Source organism: Crotalus tigris, unplaced genomic scaffold, assembly GCF_016545835.1.
Source record: "Crotalus tigris isolate CLP2741 ecotype Arizona unplaced genomic scaffold, ASM1654583v1 scf7180000017549.6302385, whole genome shotgun sequence".
NCBI lineage: Eukaryota > Metazoa > Chordata > Lepidosauria > Squamata > Viperidae > Crotalus > Crotalus tigris.
Window position 1 is genome coordinate 2,171,677 of NW_024096467.1, and position 19,925 is coordinate 2,191,601.

Consider the following 19,925-nt stretch of genomic DNA (forward strand, 5'->3'; position numbering starts at 1 on the left):
GTTTCTCTTTCAGTCTGCCATATGTTTTGTTATTTTTAGTACATGATCAAGATGCAGGCCTTAAGCCAGCCTTCTCCCCCCTCCCTCCCTTAAATCCATTTGGATTTATTTATTATATTTTCCTTCTTCTTTTTTCCCACAGCTAAACCTTTACTACAGGTAAAAATAAATTGAGCACAACACTGCCGTTTCCTTTCTGCAATTGCCTGCACAATCTCAGGATAGATCATTTTTCTTTGCCAACCAGACAGCAACATTCTGAATGTATATTTCATTTGCTAATGGCCTTTTATTGCTTCTTTACTTGAACCATGTGGTCGGCAAGAAAACTGATATGGCCCAGTTTTTTTGTTTGTTCAACCTTCCTTTACATATTTAGTGGTGGGGGGGGGTGCTGTGCTTAAGAGGTCACTGCTTAAAAAGATAGATGGCCACAAATTTAAAAGAATGCATATGTTATTTTGCTCTGTGAATTTGTGGGATGCTGTAAACAGCAGAGAAGATAAGAACAAACTGACTACAGTAAGGATCTGATTCGCAAGAACTGTTATCTATTGAAGATTTGTACCTACTTGTGATTTTATTTACCATGTTATATCAAGGTAAATAAATAAAACAACAAAGTAATTAAATAAAATAACATGTATGAAAACTATACCTTATTTACAGAGCAATTCTCTATATATTTACTGAGAAGCATTTTCCATTGAGATCATTGATGCTGCCTTGCAGGTAAGTATGTATGTAAGCACATACTACCGTAAGAAATGCATATTAAGGATTGTAAACTCATTTTTCCTATATAAAAATGGAGCAGGTTGTTTTCTACTATAAAAAATGATAGTTTATTAATATGAAAAATACAAATTCAATTTTTAAGAAAATCAGTCAACCTCAAATATTTCATCCTATTAATTTTTAAAAGGGAAAAATTATAAATTACTTTGTATTCACAGTTTAAATTATGTATCTGAAGCAATGACACAAAGACAAATACTATCCCATTCCAAAATAAAACCATTCAGGAATTTCTATCCCTCAGAACAAATATAATTAACTTTTAATTCCTATCGTGTTTGACATTCCTAAATTATCAAGAAAAAAAGTAAAACCAATTTTGTTTAATAATGGAGAGAAAAATTATCCATGTCCAGAAAAAATAATGCCTCAAAACTGATAGATAGCAGATATCTGAATTATATTGGTAAAGTTCGTCTTAAAAAAAAAAGCTTTCCATTTCAGAGATGTGTGCCAAATATCTCTAAGTTTAAAACTAAGAATTAAATATTCTGGTTAGCTACATATTAATTTCCAAATATTAAAGACATAGAAAAGCAGATAACTTCACATATGTATAAATAATATGCATCCCATGTTTCATTCTTAAAATAAATGTAGCCAAAAGTGCATTAACTTGGGTAACATTGCTTTTGTAAAAATATCTTTTGCTTTTAAACTGTTTCCTCTCCCTCACACCTCTATCCAATAATTACATTAGCACACATCAACAACTTGAGATTGGCTACTATTTTGTTTTCTCCCATGGAACGCTGCTAAAACTAAGTTCAGAAAATGTTCACTACATACCTGATCACTGATCTGACATGCAACAAGATTAGGCTGATAGTAGCATCCAGCAAATTTGATATACTTTAGCCAATTTCCTACATCTGGCTGGCTGGCATCAACACAGAATTTCACATTGTAATGCTCATCCAAGATCTAGAGAGAAAATAGAAAACAAGACATCGTTGTTGCTTTGGTCTCATTCGACTAGTTTGAAAATAAATCACAGTCCTTCAAATAAACAAACAGAAAAGAGCTTAAGCGTGTTTTATAATGAAGTATGCTTCTTCAGTGGACTTCACAAAAACAATTAGATTAAATAGGCCCCAGTAATTAAAAGAACAATTACTCTGTCACACAGATATATCTCTTACAACATATTTATCTATAATCAAAATGTGGTGGAAAAATCCTGAATTCTTTAATGAAAACTCATGTGAATAGTCATGAGTTTTTACAAAATGTTAGGTTTGGTTATTGGCAAACAGATGCAAAATTGGCTAGCGTCATATCTATAAGTTGCTTCTTAACAGTTTACATTTAATATATCTTTTCCAAAACAAAATTTCACTGGTTAGAAAAAAGATTAGGTTTGGAAGAAGTAATTGTACTTTAAATTTTATATACTGTGCAGTCAAAGGATAAAACTGTGAGAATTGCCTAACAACAGAGCCCCTTTTATACCACACCAAAGAAAATAAATACAATAAAGTGTAAACACTTGTTCAGAATGTAGCTGCTTTTGGCATATGCCCTAAATTTGTTCAGATGAAAAAAAAATGCAAAATTAATGTGATTGCTATAGGCTATATTAAAAATAATACACCATAAGAATATTATGATAAGACTAAATATTATAATGCAATATCACAATTTGCCTGTTCTGGAGGCCTCATCTGAGATTTCAGCTATTTCAAAATGTATACTCCTTAGATTCACAGATTTCCCTTGTCGACTTTAGACAAAACCCCACGGTACAATTGTAAAAACAAAATTACCACCACTACCAACAACAACAAAACAGCACCAAAGCCAAAACCAATATAAGTTTATAGGAAATTGTAGAAAAGAAGAGATTACGCAAAGTCTGAAATGTAAAAGCGCATGTTTAGATTCATAGTAATTCTTGTTTTTGAATTGTTATGTCTTAAGAATCCTGGTATCATCTCCTCTTAATAAAATCCTAAATTAAGTTTCCTCTGAAAGAATAAACAATCTCAGTTCCTAGCTCCAATTCAGTAACTAAATGAACCTAGTGGATAAAGCTACCTTATTCTGGCTCACCTGAGGCTAAAGTCAAGAACTGGAGGGCAACATGTTCCTAGCCTGAGAACATTCCCCCCCCCCCAGGAGTTCAGGTAATCACCCAGAAGCAGTTTTACATCATTAACTCTTCACAAAACTTCAAGAGGCACAAAGCCCAGGGCACAAGGCAAGGGAGCACTGAGAAAGTGCCTCTTGTATGTTTTGTTAAGCAGCAGGCACTTAAACCAACAAGGGTGCCACCAATTTTTAATGTTTAATGCATGCTCCGAAAAGAGGGGCCTTCCAGGGGTGAAAACCAACTTCAAAGTCAATTCCAGGAGAAGAATTAAGCCTTGGAATCTTTTTTACACATGGGGCTTTGTGCATTTGGCCCAGCGCCTCCATTGCACACAGAAAGAAAAGTTGAGCTTTCAGCTTCCAGGGCAAAATTACTTCCACCTCCCTCCAGAAGAAACCCCACTAACCTCTCCGCATCACCTGAGACTTTGGCTGGATCATCAGGGAGACAGCCAATAAACAAAATAAAGCAAAGTAAAAATAAAATAAAAATCCGATCTTTGGGTGAAGACGTGCTCGAGGAACCAACAGTGTGCTTCAAACAAGCCTCCCTGGGTTCAGAGAAATGGCTGGACAGGACAGAAGAATACTTGCACACATATAGAAAAAGACTCCGTGCAGGAGGCCCGTCCAGATTTATCTGGGCCTCTTCCTGAAGCCCAAGAACTGGGCAGAAGGGATATTGAGAATGGATAGATGAGTTATCAGAAGATGTGCCGCTTTTCAAGCATTTATCCTTCCCCTTAAGGACACCCTCTGAATTGCCCCCACCCCATCCCACTTTTCAGAGTTTCATTCAAGGTTCAGAAGTTCTATTAATCAAGAGAATTTTAGACAACAGTAGAGTACATTGAATGCAAAGAAGGAAAGCCTTCTAATCTCACACCTTGAATAATTCATTTTTTTCTTCTAGACCTCTTCAACTCAACTATTTCTGAAGCACGATTCCAACTACCAACTACCGATGCCTAAAGTTCAAGATCAGGTCTTCGAGGTTGGTTTGCTTCCTCCCCCCCCCTTCCAGTTGCTGCATTTGAACAAACTGGTGCCTTTTTGGTAGAAAAAGTAAAACGGCTCCAATCGCGACCATTCACTTTCTCTGCCTTTCCCCTTCTTCGTCTGATGCCACTGATTGATTATTTCCTTTCTCTTTCTTTTTTTCCTTCATTCATGCGTGGCATGCCCTGCACTTAATTCAAGTTCTTTATTTCAAAAGATCAAGAGAAACCTTCTGTCCCAGTGGATTAAATCAATCAGAACTGCAAACTTTCTCCCCAAAACACAGTTAGAAGAAGAAGAAGAAGAAAGAAAGAAAAAAAGCCTGAGAAAAATGCTCCAAGAACCGCGCGCCCTTTAATTCTTAACTTTTAACTGGGTCGCTGCAACCAACCGCTTTGACTACCAACCTGCGATACAGTATAGTACAGTCGCGCTTCCCCCCTTTTGCTCGAGGAATTTGGAGCCACGTAGGGGTTTACCTGCTCCCAAATTTCCCGCGTGGGCTTCCTTAAGCAAGAACCGAGATTCGGGGGTGGGGGGAGGAGATGGACAGGCGTCATATCTCCCCCCTCCCCTCCCCTCCCCTCCCTGCCCCCAGACCCACACCTCTCGCTCGGTCTTCTCTCCCTCCCCCTTCCACCCTTCGAAGCCTTTTTGGCCCCAGAGACAGATGACAACAGGCTGCAGATCGGCCGTTGGGGGGCAGCGGCGGAGGAAAAGAAGCAAACTTCTTATCTTAAGCTTGTGGTGACATTTGTGGGGAAAGAAACCCACCAGCCGGACGGGGAAAAAGAGAGCGAAAGTGTCCGGGCCTCGTGGAAACAACACCTCCCCCCCCCGCTTGTTCTTCTAAGGAGTTGACGCGGGCGATCGTCTTACCTTATCCAGCTCGGATCCCAGCAGGTCCGAAGTTTCTCTCCCCCCCCCCCCAAATCCTTCCTTTCCGCGGAAAGGAGGGCTGGAGTGGGGTGTGGGGGGTGTGGGGGGTAAGGAGAGGATTGCAAAACAATAACAATAACAACGCCAATCAATCCTTCAAACAGCTGTCAGCAACCTCTCCCGAGGAGATTCCCCCAGCTGCCTTTACGCGCCCTCCCCTCCTTCTTCCTAGGAGCTTTCGCAGTCCTCGCTGGCCAAAGAAAGGCGTCTAGGAAACCCGGCGCAGTCCCGCCGGCTCGGCTTCCTGAAGTGCTCGAATTCCTTCTCCGGCATTTGGGGCGGGCTACGGGCAGGGGGAGGGAGAGACTTTCTTCGCCTCGCTTGAAAACTTCTCAGGGTCCTCGCCCGACGTGAGGCGTGGAGTGGAGGAGGAAACGTTGCGGAGAATTCGGGGGGGGGGGCGAGTTGAGGTCCGCGCTCTTCGCCGAGAAAGCGAGTCTCAGACAGGGGGCTACCGGCGTCAGAGGCGGGCGGGCGCGGGCGCGAGAAGAAGACGCGCGGCGATCGCTTTAATTGTCCCCATTGATTCCGAGCCGGCGTGTTAATTTCTTCCCCTCGCCCGGCGTGCCCTCTGGCTGGCTGAGCGCGCTGAGGGGGTGGGGTGGGGTGAGGAGGGGAGGGAGGGGGCGGACGAGTCTCTCAGTGGGAAGTGGGTGGATGTGGGGGCGCGCGCGCGCGCGGGTCTCCGTGGAGTCGACAGAAAGTTACCCAGGTGGAGGGAGGGAGGGCGGGCGGGAGCGCGCCCGCGCGCGCGCGTGAGGGGAAAAATAACTTCCTTTGCACTTCGCCGCCGCCGCCGCCGCCGCCGCTTGATCACAAGGGAGGAGAAAAGCGTGTGAGCCAGGGAGAAAAGGGGGAGGAGGAGGAGGAAAGTTCCCCGGGTGCCTCCTCCCCGCGCTGCGCCCCGCTTCTGAGCTCTCGGAAGAGCTCTGGGGACAGGACCTTCTCTCCCCTCCCCCCTTGCCGGCCGAGGGGCGTCTTTGCCCCGCGAGCTGCCTCTTTAACCAGAAGTTCCTGAGGGAGGGAAGGAAGCCGGGTGGGGTGGGGGGGCGAGTGGGGTGGACGGGGGAGCGGGCGAGCCCCAGAAGAGGGATCTTTTTTCCCTCCCCACCTCGTCGCCTCCGCGGCCGCTCGGAAGCCAGACAGAGGCTCCTCTTTCAGTCAATTTTTAAAGTGACAGCCGCCTCCTCTGGCGAGAGAGGTCACAAAAAGGTCGCCCAGGCAGAAGCCCTCGCCCGGCAGACTGATTACGGATGCGCTCGGCCCCGGGACACGTGTCAGTCCCATCCAGGTCACTGGCGGCCAATCGGGAGATCTGGCTTGGCTGGGATGTTTTTTTGTTGTTTTTGTTAAGGAAGGGGGGGAGAGCCCTCCCTCGCCCTCTTTTTTTCCCCCGCAGGGAAGGCTGAAAAGGGGCGGGGGGGGAGACGTCCCATCGCCCCCTCATTCTGCTCCAGTGGTCTCCAGAAAACGCAGCGCTCTGGCTCGCTCCGGCTTTTGTTGATTTAAGGCGGGTTTTACGCACCTCGACAGCGCTTTAGTTTAGTTTTGAGCAAGCAGCCTCGGTAAGCGAGGAAGCAAAGAGGTGAACTTGCACAGGCTGATAAATCTGGGGCTGCTTTTATTGCCGTGGGTTTGGCGGCTTCGGCTAACCAATAGCAAAACTGGCAAAGCGAATCGCTGGCGATTTACACGCATTTAATGCAAGTGATCCGCGCCTGCCTCTTTAAAGGCTGTTAATGACACCAGCGGCATTTGCAAGGCTTCTATTTGACACTTGCTAACCGGGGTTTTGGCTGCCTTCCCCCCCCCTCCTCCCTCCGCCAGTCCCGCGTTCAACATTTTTCACTTTATCTCTTTTCACTTCGTAAAATACAGGACATTTTATATTAAAACCTTTAGAGCGAAAAAGCTCAGCGGCATTTTAGGCGAGTTTGGCAGTTCAGATCTTTATAAATCCTCGATGCTAAATTATCATTAAGCTTTTCGTATAAACATATGGAAACATATAGAAACATATAGAAACATATGAAGCAAATTTTCAGAAAGAAGTATTTTCGACTTTTCTTGAGACTTTCTTACTTCCTAAAGGCGACAATCAAGTTTTGCTCCTGCCGTTCTTTGCACAATACGGGCGCATTAAGCCAGCATTTCATGTTACCAAAAGAAAAAAGAAAGGAAAAAAAAAACACATAGAAGAAGGTCCTGGATTTCGGAGTAATAACTTCAAACTCTCTCACAGACATTCTCCGACTGTCTATTCGCGACACTGCCTCGTTTCCCCTGTTGGAAACCGAGTTAGTGGGACTGCAAACTGGGTTTTTTTATATATGTATAAAAAAGAGGGGGGGGTCCACAAAAAAGTAGAACGATTCCCAACGAACTGAACTTGGGAATTTGGATGGCTGGTATCCAAATTCATCAGTGTTAACAATAAATGGGAATTGCTTTGCACTTTTACACGCGCGCGGACATCCATTCAGATCATGCGAAGAGACTCGCGTTGGAAGGGAGGCCGTGAGAAAGGTGCAGGGCTGAGTATCTGCCACCCATACGGATGCCAACAAATATTGGGGCGGGGTTAGGATTGGGGTTCACCTCTGAACCTCACCGCGGTGATCTTCTTTTGCTTTTTTTCCCCCAAGGGTGCTAAGAATTTCTTTTTCAAGAGCTTCCCCGAACCTCCAGATGTGGAGGACTAGAGCCTTCAACAGCTGGGGAAACGGCGGTGGATAGGGCCCGAAGCAGCTAGGGAATGTCAGGGGTCGGAGGGAAGGGAAGGTGGGAGAGGGCAGCTCACCAGTGGCACAAGTGACAAAAGATGCTGATTAATTCGTCTGCGCGGCCTGTTATCGGTGACACTGAACTGTTATTTTGGATAATGCCCATTGTTCCGAAAGGGGAGGCCAGAGAAGAGGGCAGCATTTGTTGCCCACTCGCCAAGGGCGGAAGGAAGGCGGGGGTGGGGAGTGGGAAGAGATACCTCGGTGAGTAACCCGAGATAACAACAATAATAATAATTTAAAAAAAATCCCCTTTGGGACCTTTCCAACGGAGTTGAAGTTTGGGAGGCTTCTGCAGCCCCCCCCCCCGCTTTCCCTCTTTCGATTTCTTGCCACTCGGGATGCCTCGTTCTCTCCTGTTTCTTCTTCTTTTTTTTAATTTAGCCATAAATTGGAGCAGTTCGAGCTCTGAGCTGTTCTATTTTCTCCCTGTCAGAATGAGGGATTTGCTTTATGATGCATTGTGTATTAAATACAAGTAATCTGGGAAACTGATGGCTCCAGAGCCCCCCATCGGGGCCAGAGCCGAGGTTTCTTTTCCAACCCGGGCGACGCCGAACTCACACCTTCCACCACCACCACCACCCCCTTCGCCCACACACCCCCGCCGCCGCCGCCGCCGCCGCGTGGGTTGAGCCCCGCACAGAAGCACTTTCGCCGCGCAGCGAGGAGGAGGAAGCGGCCAAGAAAGAAAAACCCTCGGGCGCAAAGGCAAGGCTTGCGGGGAGAAAGGCTCCGGCGGTGTTTGCCCCGCGAGACCCGGGCAAGCAACCGCGCCGAGTTCGTGACACCAACTTCCGTCCCTCCCCGGATTGGAAAGAGAGGCGCCAAGGAGGAGCAATGGCAGCTCCCGGCCGGTAGATGGCGTTGCGGGCTGGGCTTCGAGCGGCCTTTTCCCTTTTCGTCTGAGCCCCGCAGCTGAGGCGCTGGCTCGAGGCTGCGGCGCTGAGAAGGCGGTCGCTGTGCGCTGCCCAAGAGCTCAGTCGAAGCCCAGTTCCAACAAGGGGAGCTTGAGTCCCGGTTGCTTGCAGGAGGGCACGGATTAGAGGTCAGAAAGACCCTCCACAGGGTTTCTCTTTGTTGGCCCCTTCACAATGCTTGGACTACATTCCTGTTATCCCCAGCAATTTCTCTGTGTTGATCCCTTCACAATGCTTGGACTACAGTTCCAGTTATCCCCAGCAATTTTTCTATGTTGGTCTCTTCACAGTGCTTGAACTATAGTTCCAGTTATGCCCGGAAAGTAGAGGGCCAAAAATGATTGAAGCTGTTCGGGTGATTTATCTAAAGAATGCCAACTATGTGGGCATAGAGTAAGGTTGTTTTTTTTTTTTTTTTAAAGTTTTCATCCTTTTAGTTTTCAGTAGCATCCAAGAAGTATGGGAAATAAAATGATTGTCTGGTCAGGAGCTTTAGCAGTCTCTGAAATTATCATTCTTTACCATCTCCATCTATGAAGCTTCTGCACATGTACGTCTAAGATCTACTCCTCAAAACTGAAAATGTTACCAATACAACCGTGCCCAGAAGAGAGAGGAGATACTTGCCCAAATCTGTGAAAATCATTGAATGAAAATATGACAATTAGTATTCCCAACATGGTTGAATTCATAAGATCTGAAATCCATACTGTCTTAAGACTTCTATATGAAAGACCAACCACCTACATATATGCTAGTATTTGTTGTAAACTTCAGCGGTATTAAAAATACAAACATCTAGAGCAAATTTTATAACAGCATTTCTTACCCCATGATGGTTACTTGCATTGACTTCTGTCTCCAGATTTTGAAATTAGAAATTCTTCAACATCTCTTGGAAACATATTGTAAATGGGTGGGTGGTGGATTACTTTAAGGTAATGTTTCTTAACCTTGCAACTATAAGACTTCAACTCCCAGAATTCCTCAGCCAGATGCAAAATTTGAGGAACAGTGCTTTTAGGCTTTAGGGCAGACAAAAGAATTTGTAGGCTAATGAACTGTGTGAGACCCTAGAAGTGGGGGGCGGGATGTGTGAGATTTATAATCCAGCAATTTTGCAATTCCACAAAAATAGAGTATTTGTGTATCCCTCATTTAGGGAATAGAGATTTTTGACAATGCATGTCCCAGCTTCCATCAGAAGGCTCTTTGGCAACTATACAGTATATCTTGCAAAATATTTGGGGATATTTTAATGCTGCGGTGACAATGACAGACATAGATGCTAGGAATGCATTAAAGACCTAGTTGATGTATTCAGTGCTACTTGACTAGCTTTAACATGGGTTAGGGACCTGTGCATGTGGTTTAATATGTTATATAAACCTAGCTATTAGGTGAATTTAGGATTCCGTGCATGAGCAAATTAAGAAAATGGATTAATTGTTCCTATTAGATTTTTATCCCACCTTTTTATATATACAGTAACTCAAGGCAGCAAACTTATTTTTTTTGCCTCCTATTTAATTCCATGATAACAACTATTCAGTACTATTAGCTTCATAGTAAAATGGAAATTAAGTGGTTGTTTTAAACAAAGACAAGACTCCAACTGCAGACATCTTCTTGCAATATAATCTGTCTACAACCAATAAAGAGTAGTGGTGGCTACTATTACTCTAGTCCAAGGGTCTTCAAACATGGCAACTTTAACACTTGTGGACTTCAACTCCCAGAATTCCTCAGCCACATCATCATCATCATCATCATCCAAGAGCAACACATTTATGGATAACGTGATATAGCACCCAAACTGATTATTTTCCTTGTCTCTCTTTTGTGGGTATAGCACTTGTTAAGAAGATGGTAGCCATTACTTACTCCTCGTATTTCCCAATTTTCCCCATTCTCTGTTGCTGTTCCAAAGCTCCCCTCTTTTTCCCCAATGGGAAAAACAATTGCAACAATCCCAGAAAAAATAGACATCAAACTGCACTGTGGCTGTCTTGACCTCTGTACATATAAAGAAGTCTTATTCCTAGGGAACTGCATAGCATTGCAACTAGAACTGGGGAGTTCCTCAATTATTTTTATTTATTTATTTGTATCTCACCGTTATTATTTTGCAAATAATTCAAAGTGGTGAACGTATCCAATTTGCCTTCCCCACAATAATAACCCTCTGAGGTGGGTTGGGCTGGGAGAGAGTGACGCAGCTGGCTTTCATAACTATGGCGGGACTTGAACTCACAGTCTCCACTTTCTCGTCTGGTGCCTTAACCACTAGACCAAATTGATTTTTACATAGTGATTATATGGAATGAGAGGAAAACACTTTTTCCCCTTCTCTCATAAAAGTCCAAGGAATACCTGGGGGAAAATTGACTTTGCTTTCAGGTAAGTCTTTTAGCATATCATGTAAAAAACTGGAAATATATCAGAGAAAAGGAGCTCGTGATATTGGTTCTACTCTGATCTTCTAAATAAAAGCTGCAAAGAAATGTCTCATATTACTCAAGTTTCCTTTCTGCTTCAAAAACAAGACAGAAACCCACGCTCAAATTCTTCTTTATCTCTGATTTGTCCAGAGCGCCACCATTTCTTTTAAAAAGCTAGTGGCTATAACTCCCAGATTTTTTTTTTTAAGAAACTGTTTATTTAAAATAAGCCTCCATAATAATGGCAGTGAGGCATAAGTACAGCAGTCTGGTAGCTATTCCCAGCAGAGGGTAAACTGATGCCTCTTTTAAGCCTTTAAACTCTAGGGCTGTCCCCAAAGTAAGAGTTCCTCTAATGGAGACCCTATGGAAACAGCACATTCCAGCACATCGTTAAAAGAAAAAAAGAAAAGGCAGGGAAAGTAAGACAAAATAACTGTCCACTGCTAATAGGCTTCCTGGGGAGGGCAGCAGCTCTGCGGGGACAATGCTAAAAGGGGGGAAAGGACACAGAGGAGGGGGAGGGGACAGACAAGAAGACGATGGCATAATTATTTCTTTTTTAAAATGTATCATTGGATCAGTAGCACATATTTGCTGTCTTTTCTCACAGCTGGTTAATAAGACAGGTTTATGAGAAAAGAGAAAGAAAGAAAAAAAGAAAAGAGAGAGAGAGAGAGAGAAAGGAAAGAATGAAAGAAAGACTTTGTGACTTTTCTCTTTTTCAAAGTTATTAATTAAAAACTCACGATCTAATTTTTAAAAACATTAGCACATCTGTCTGTTTTACTGTGCCTATAAAGAACTCATTCCGATAAGATAAAAAAAGCAAAACTGTTTGACAAACTGCCAGATCAATATTCCGTTCCGTATTTAGTTCTAATTAGATATCTGTGTGCACCCCTAAGTCTTCTTTTTAAGGAATGTTAACTTAGTTGCAGAACTGGAGTTGATTCTTTTGGCTGTACAGTCCCAAAGAGAGAAAAGGAAAGCAAAGGAAATTAAAGACTTTTGGGGGGGGTTGTAAATAATAATAATAAAAAATCTCCCCTGGTCTGGAAATGGGTCCGACTGAAAGCATGTTAATCGCCACCTCAGTAATTTGGTTCTTCTGAAGAAGACAGAAGCCCTGCTGCTCTGCCCTGCACTTCATAAATCACATCTTTATGTGGACAAGGTCAGGGCACCTAACAGCTCAGACATGGGCCCTTTGCAGTGGCTCGAAGGACTTCGGCATGTTTATTCTCTCGCTTAGATCTCTGAGGAGTAATCCAGCACGCTTCTAATTACTTTTGATTATTTTCATTTGCTGGGGTCAGTCTGGGCTTGGCCAAGAGTGCTGGAGGCTTGATTTTCTGCAATATCTTTTTTTTTTCCCCAGGACAGTGGTGTAGGCTTTCAAAATTAGCACCCCATTATTATCCAGGCATCTGATATGCTAGTAAGTAGCAGATCCCTTGATGCTCTGTTGCCAACTACCTTGTTTCTTTGACATAATTAAATGCAAATTATCGAAGTGGGATATGAGATTTGAGATTTGGATCAGTTATTTTTGTTTTGCTTTAAAAGAAAAACAATGATACTTTCGCACAATACTCAAAGGCAAAACAATTATTTGTTTAGAAGATAACATTTTCTCTTTTGCTTTTAACTATAAATATGGAATTAATAATAATAATACAGGCATGAAAGCCCTAAATGGTGTTTTTGAAAAAAATATTTTTGCTTCCTTACAAAAGGTTTTGTCCAAGAAACAGGACTATAAATAAGGAGATAAAAATAATTATAATACAGGCATGAAAGCCCAAAAAGGCATTTTTGAAAATATATTTTTGCTACCTTAAAAAAAAGCTTTGTCTAAGAAACAGAACTATTTAAAAATGTTTTGTTTTGTTAAATTCATTGTTCTTGTAAAGAAAAAGTGACTTGAAGCAGAAATCTTTTAACAGTAGCTTTTGAGTGGTAAATCATTTATATATACTCATAAAAAGAATGTTCTCTTCTAGGTACAAAATTTTTAACAATAAAATATTAACAGGTCAGATTTTTAAAATGTAAATATTGTGCATATTGTTTTCATAAAGATATAAAATACATGTGCAGAAATTTCTAGCACACAGGATTTCTTTGGGTTAGATATCCAATGGAATTACTCTGCAGTTGCAAATATATATGTTAACAGTTCAAGTTCAATTGTTATCCCAACTGAGAAAGTGACAGTTTTCTCTTCAAATATGAAGATTAATGCCATTTGAAAAAACATTTCTCTTCAATCAATACATTATTTTTTATATAAAGTCTTATTAAACACTTATAAGAAGCTTTCACCAGAATCCTATGAGCAGAAGCAGGACACAGATATCATGACACTGAGTTTTTATATCTGAATTGCCCCCATGCAACACAGTATATCTCTTTTAAATATCTGACATTTTCCAAATTAGTGTGTGTTGTCACATAAGAGGCCTCAATAAAAAGAAGGAAAAGCAAAGAGAATGAGTGATACCCCCAAATTTTAAGATGAATATTTCCAGCTGAAAATATTCTGGAAAAAACATACTCTGGACTTTTTTTCAGGTACCTAAAGAATCCAGCCCCTGCAAATACTGATGTGAGTTAAGTGACTCAATAAACTGTACTCAAATAGTAAAACCTTTTGTTTTTCCCAAATATTATTTTATGTTTCTAATTCAATAATAGATCAGAATAGGTTTCAAGAGATAACATGGTTAACATAATTTACGGAGTTGTGCAAAGCATTTGAAAAATATGTTTCACAAATTGTGTTAGCCTAAGCATAGAAAATATTAAAGTAGCTGAATTTTTAGGCTTGTTCAGCTGCTTAAAAGATAACATCTCCCTATATGTGACTGAGATGAACTTCATCACTTTTTTGGTGACCCTAGCAGAAATATAATCTGTCCGGCCCCAGAAATATACAGGCAACCAGGGACAAACAGCTGCGTGAGCTGCTTTACAGCAGTTGCTTTATTGCTTTAAGTATTGTTTAACGCATGTAGTGCTACTTTTAAGATGGCATCCAAAATCAAACATAGTGTACATAAGTACCATATTTTCCGACGTATAAGGCGACTGGGCGTATAAGACGACCCCCGACTTCGGCGCCAATTTCCATGTCTAGAAAGTTGTCTTATACGCCGGAAACTACCATTATTTCCGGCGTATAAGATGACTCAGTGTATAAGATGACCCCAGACTTCGGCGCCGATTTCCACGCATTAGAAAGTCGTCTTATATGCTGGAAAATACGGTAGCAATGATGCCAAAACAATGATGCACATGATGTCTTGCAAATGCTGCCATTATGTACTTAGCTCCTAGCACTTGATGCAAATGGATAAGCCATGGCAGTTCCTCAATGTCACACAGATGGTTTTGTTGCCTCCCCCCCCATCTGTGACAGTATAAGGATCATAATGTTTTAATGAAGGCAAACAATAAACACAAACTTGCCATACAGAGTTTGCTAAAATAATAAAAGAAAAAAAAAACCAATAAGCATATGCAGCCTGCATCTGTAGTGGTAGTCCTTGATCTATAATCACACCTGAGACCAAAATTTCCATGGCTAAGCAAGGAGGTTATTATTGAGTGAGTGTTGCCTAATTTTGCAACCTTTTTTGTCATTGTTAAGTGAATCATTGCAGTTGTTAAGTGAATTACCTGGTCATTAAGTGAATCTGGCTTTCCTCATTGACTTTGCTTGATGCAAGCTGGATGGAAAGGTTACAAATTGTACTCAGATGACCCCAGGATTCTGCACTGGTGTAAAATACATGCCGTTGCCAAATGAACTAAATTTTGATCCCATGCCCATGGAGAAGCTGCACTTTTTCAGGGGTTGTTTTGACTACAAATGGTTGCTAAACGAATGGATGTAAATCGAGAACTTCTTGCAGTCTCCAATAATAATCCAATAAATCAGAATTCAAGAAGAACAAACTGACTTTCCCAAATGGTTAATAATAATGTGTTCCAAGATGAGAGGTCAGCACAGATAATGCATTGCTATGCATTCCTGCCATTCTTCAAAAGTGAGCAGAAGAAAGTCATAGCTCTAGAGATGAAGACCTGAACATGTGGGAAAACTAAAGGGTCTGACTCTCTAAGCATATCTGGGATGAAAAAAAATCAATGCATACCACGAGCCTTCAGTTTTTACAGTACATAATTTAAGATGCATAACTTAAAGGATAATTTCCTTAGTTTCTGATGAACAAGTGGAAATTGTGGGAAATTCCCCCCCAAAGTAGAAATTGTATCTTCATAAATGATTTAGATAAGGAGATAGAAGGAGACCTCATCAAATTTGCAGATGTCACCAAACTGGCAGGAATAGTCAACATCTCTGAAGATAGCTCAAGATCCAGATGGATCTCAACAAACTTGAATACCGGTCCCTATCTACAAATGAAATTCAATGGTGAGAAAAGTAAGGTTCTGCACTTAGGCAAAAACCAAATGCACAGGTACAGAATAGCTGGTACTTGACTCAATAGTAGTAACTGGGGGAAGTGAGAATCCTAGGATACAGTCACTTAAATATGAGTCAGCAATATGCCGCAGTTGCCAAAAGAAAGCTAGCACAGTCCTAGATTGCATTAACAGGGGATAGAATCAGGAGCACATGAAGTGTTAGTATCACTTTATAATGCGTTGTTAAGACCACACTTGGAATATTGCATTCAGTTTTGGTCATCACCATATAAAAAGGATGTTGAGAAAGTGTGCAAAGAAGAGTAACAAAGATGATTAGAGGACTTGAGGCTAAAACATATGAAGAACAGTTGCAGGAACTCGGTATGTATAGTTTAATGAAAAGAAGCAGTGAGATGAAATGGTAGCAGTGTTCCAATATCTAAGAGCTACCACAAAGAAGCAAGGGTCAACCTATTCTCCAAAGCACCTGAAGACAGAATAAGAAGCAGTGGATAGAAACTAAACAAGGAGAGGACCAACCTAGAAATAAGGAGAAATTTCTTGACAATTAGAACAATTAATCAGTGGAATGGCTTACTTCCAGAAATTGTGGGTGCTCCCTCACTGGAGATTATTAAAAGGAGATTGGATAGCCATTTGTCTGAAATGGTATAGGGTTTCCTGCTTGAGCAGGTGGTTGGATTAGATGACCTCCAAGGTCCCTTCCAACTCTGTTAGTCTGTTGTGGACTCCTTAAAATGACCTTAAATTAATGTTCGGAGTATATCTATATATGCATAGTCTTTGTCACCTGGCCTTGTCTGGTTCGGATGATAAGCAGACACAAGTCTGATTCAGAAAGCTACTCTATGGATGTAATTGGGAAATCTTCAAGAATTAAGCCTACTGTGAACCTTTTAGAGACCGAGTGCCCCAACTGCAGCCCAAAATCCACTTATGCATTGTCTGGTGCCAGGTAGGTGTGGCCCATTGGGTGGCTGTGGCCCATTGGGTGGGCGTGGCTGCGGTGGTAACAGCAGACTGGGTGGGACTAAAAAGTTCAATCAATCAATTCCAACTTTGCAAGATTTTTTTTCCCGCGAGAAGTTGAAATTGACTGATTGATTGAACCTTTTTTTTTTTGTACACGGCAGTGGAGCCCAAAGTAAAAAGGTTTTATAAAACCCAGCTGAAAGCCTAGGACTGGGGCAATAGTGCGCATGCCCACAGAGAGGGCTCTGAGTGCCACCTCTGGCACTCGTGCCATAGGTTCGCCACCACTGCCCTAGTTAGTGGCTCACATATGAAGTGCCTCATCCAGCAGATAATCGAATAGGTGATGCAGGAAATGTGGTTAGCTCCTTGTTGCTTTACTACACAATCTACATCTAAAACACCTGTGCCATCCACATTTCTATTGCAACTCCAAAATGTCACCTTCTTGTAGTCTTCAGAGCACTCTACGACCACCCAACATTGTTTCCTACTGTTTCAACAAAGGAAATACACAAAAACTCCAATTTAAGCTCCTAAATAGATTTAAAACATTTTAAAATTCATCCCTGTCCCCCAGTTAAGACTAACAAATCCATAAAATTCTAATGCCTTCCTGTTATCTAGAAGCCACCCAGATTTTTGCAGCCCAGATACTCTTGTCTCACAACAGGGAAAGTAATGAAAAATGCCTGCTCTCTCCAAAGGAATGACAGAGCTTTATCCATTTAATATTTACTACATGTTTGATCCCATTTAAAAAAGGTGGCCTCTGAAAGCTTCTGATTGAAAACATGATTGTGTGAATCAGTCTACAGAATGATTTCAATTTGGTTTTTCATTTCATATTTCAAACACAGCCTCAAAAGTCATGAAAACAAAGCTTACATTTTATATTATAATATATTTAGGTAGCACTAACTTTTATGAAAGAAGATGTTTCATAAACATTGGAATTATACTTTGAAAAAAAAAATCACAGTGAAGAAATGGATGTTTACCTACTCAAGGCTAAGAAAGCCTGGGAACAGTTGATCATTCATGCCTAATTCTTCATGTAGTTAATTTTTCTTGGAGATCTGTGGTTTTTATATAACCCAAAGATCCATTTATCATTCAACAAAAGTCAAATACTTCCTTTAGCATTTTCAGCTGTTCCTTTTAAAATGGTAGATGTGCTTCCTAAATATAGATTGGTGCTTTCTGAAACTTGGAAATCCATTTCAGTTTTTCAGGGAATATCCACAAAATGTTTGCATTGTGAGTCAAATATTGGCAGGAAGCTCATTTCTACCTTTTCAAACAATTCGACAGCAAAGTTACTTTTACTCTGACTCGGTGGATTGATAATAAAAAGACATTAAGTTCAGAGTTATTGGAAATTATATTGGAAATAGATTAAGGTCAGTAACAAAGACATAAACCATAACAAAGGCATTCTCTTGCCCATAAACCAAATCTTCTTTCAGGGAAATAGAGCCATCCAATTCTTTTCTAGAGAGAATTTTAATTATAATGATTAATTCTTTGCCATAGAGGCTGTGGCCTAAAACTTGATAAAAAGCCTTGCTAAAGGCAACATAAGGATCAGCCTTGTCTGCAGAATTATGACCTCACAGCCAAGTTGTGACAATGGTGCTAAATATAATTTATATTTAGCAGTGAAATATGAGCGGCATTGTTGCAGATTTGTTAAGTCAGTTGTGTGAGCTAAAACTTTTATCAGCTAGGTATTCTTGAGAACAAACAAGCCCCAAATTTCACACTGACAAGTGGTATGTTGGCCTCACCAATACCGAATTGTTACCATGTCTAAGGTTCCACCTTTCTGCATTTTACTTTAATTTTATTCATTTATTTATTTGTATCCCACCTTTATTAATTTTACATACAACTCAAGGTGGAGAACATATCCCACACATCTTCTTCCCCCATAACACAACTCTGGGAGGTGTGTTGGGCTGAGAGAGGGTGACTGCCCAAAGTCATTCAGCTGACCTTCATGGCTAAGGCGGGCTTGAACTCACAGTCTCTGGCTTTGTAGCTGGGGTGACTTAACCACTAGGCCAAACTGCTGGATTGGGGGTATATGTGATTCAATCTTTAGGGATGGGAGGTTGTTCAAAAATCTACTCGGTTTTTGTGTCTGCTTTGGTAGTGGAGTTTTCAGTCTATTTATTTTTTTCAGACTTAAAAAAAATTAGAGAGCCCCCCGCTCCCCAAGAACTGGGGTCATGAATGTGGAGATGGGGATAAAAGAACCATGGTGGTGCAGTGATTAGAATGCAGTACTGCAAGCTAGTTCTGCTGACTGCTGACTGTCAGCAGTTCGGCAGTTCGATTCTCACCAGCTCACGGTTGTCTCAACTTTCCATCCTTCCAAGGTCAGTAAAATGAGGACCAAATAATTGGGGCAATATGTAATTTTAAACCTCTCAGAGAGTGCTGTAAAGCACTGTGAAGTGGTATATATGTCTAAGTGCTATTGCTATTGTTATTTTCCCCTTTTAAAAAAATGTACAAGGTGGCCATTGGATCCCAAAAAAGACCAAAATAACCAATAGCGTGGTTACAGAAGCTCTGGGTTCTTTGCATGGAGATTTTTCCTTTGTCCAGCTCTTCCTGGACAGACCATGTAATGTAATCACATGCTGTTTATGTGATTATGTTTATCATTCCAAGAAGTACTGAAGAAGGTAATATACTTTCTGCAAAGAGGATGATGTGCATAAGGCTCTTTAAAAATTAAACAAACCTGGAAGAAAGTGCACAGCTACTGTAAGTGCAATCTTTCTAGACCTGCCACATTCTCCCCCCCCCCCAAAGAGAATTGTAATACTTCATTTGAGCTGATATATAACACACCATGGATTTTCTTGGACACAAAACATTCAAATCTACTTCCACTCCCAGAGAAATTGGACTCCCTCCCCCTTATCCTTCTGGACCACAGCAACTTTTTGTGAGTAAACAAACCGAGTATCAGTTCACACTAGACTTGACTATAAACCGGATTGTATTTTCCTTAACTATAAGTTCACCCAAACAAGACCAGTCACTCTGTCTTATTCCAGGTCCTACAGGGGCAGTCATATTGGCTAAAATGTCATCTAAGGATATGGACAAACTATCCTTAGCAGTACAGATAGGGAGATACTGCTAACTCAATATTAAGGAATAGGAATAGTATGACATTTGTTCTTTCAGTACATTGTTTATTTTTATATGCTAAGTAGTCTGTTTGCTAGATGGAAACTTTAAAATACTAGCTCATTAAGTTGTATGAGTAGAAGTGCAGTTGGGAAAATATATGGACTAAAGGCTTGAATGTCGAAGAATTGATACTTTCGAATTGTGGTGTTGGAGAAGACTCTTGAGAGTCCCTTGAACTGCAAGGAAATCAAATCAGTCAATCCTAAAGGAAATCAACCTTGGCTATTCTTTGGAAGGACAGATACTGAAGCTGAAGCTCAAACATTTTGACCATCAAAAGAGAAGAGAGGACTCATTGGAAAAGACCC

At 41.3% G+C, this 19,925-nt stretch overlaps 1 protein-coding gene across 9 annotated transcripts in view; it reads right to left on the reverse strand.

Annotated features, from left to right (window-relative positions):
* The window catches only part of MECOM (MDS1 and EVI1 complex locus), a 541,277-nt gene that overhangs the window by 72,031 nt on the left and 449,321 nt on the right, over nt 1-19,925 (reverse strand). For 7 of the 9 annotated variants that reach the window (XM_039337462.1, XM_039337445.1, XM_039337453.1 and 4 more), the window contains one exon: nt 1,588-1,722. In XM_039337462.1, the coding sequence (XP_039193396.1) occupies nt 1,588-1,722 (135 nt within the window). Of the gene's footprint in view, nt 1-1,587; nt 1,723-3,296; nt 3,518-4,767; nt 4,917-19,925 lie in introns of those variants that run through there. The other 2 variants (XM_039337489.1, XM_039337470.1) reach the window with 2 other exon arrangements.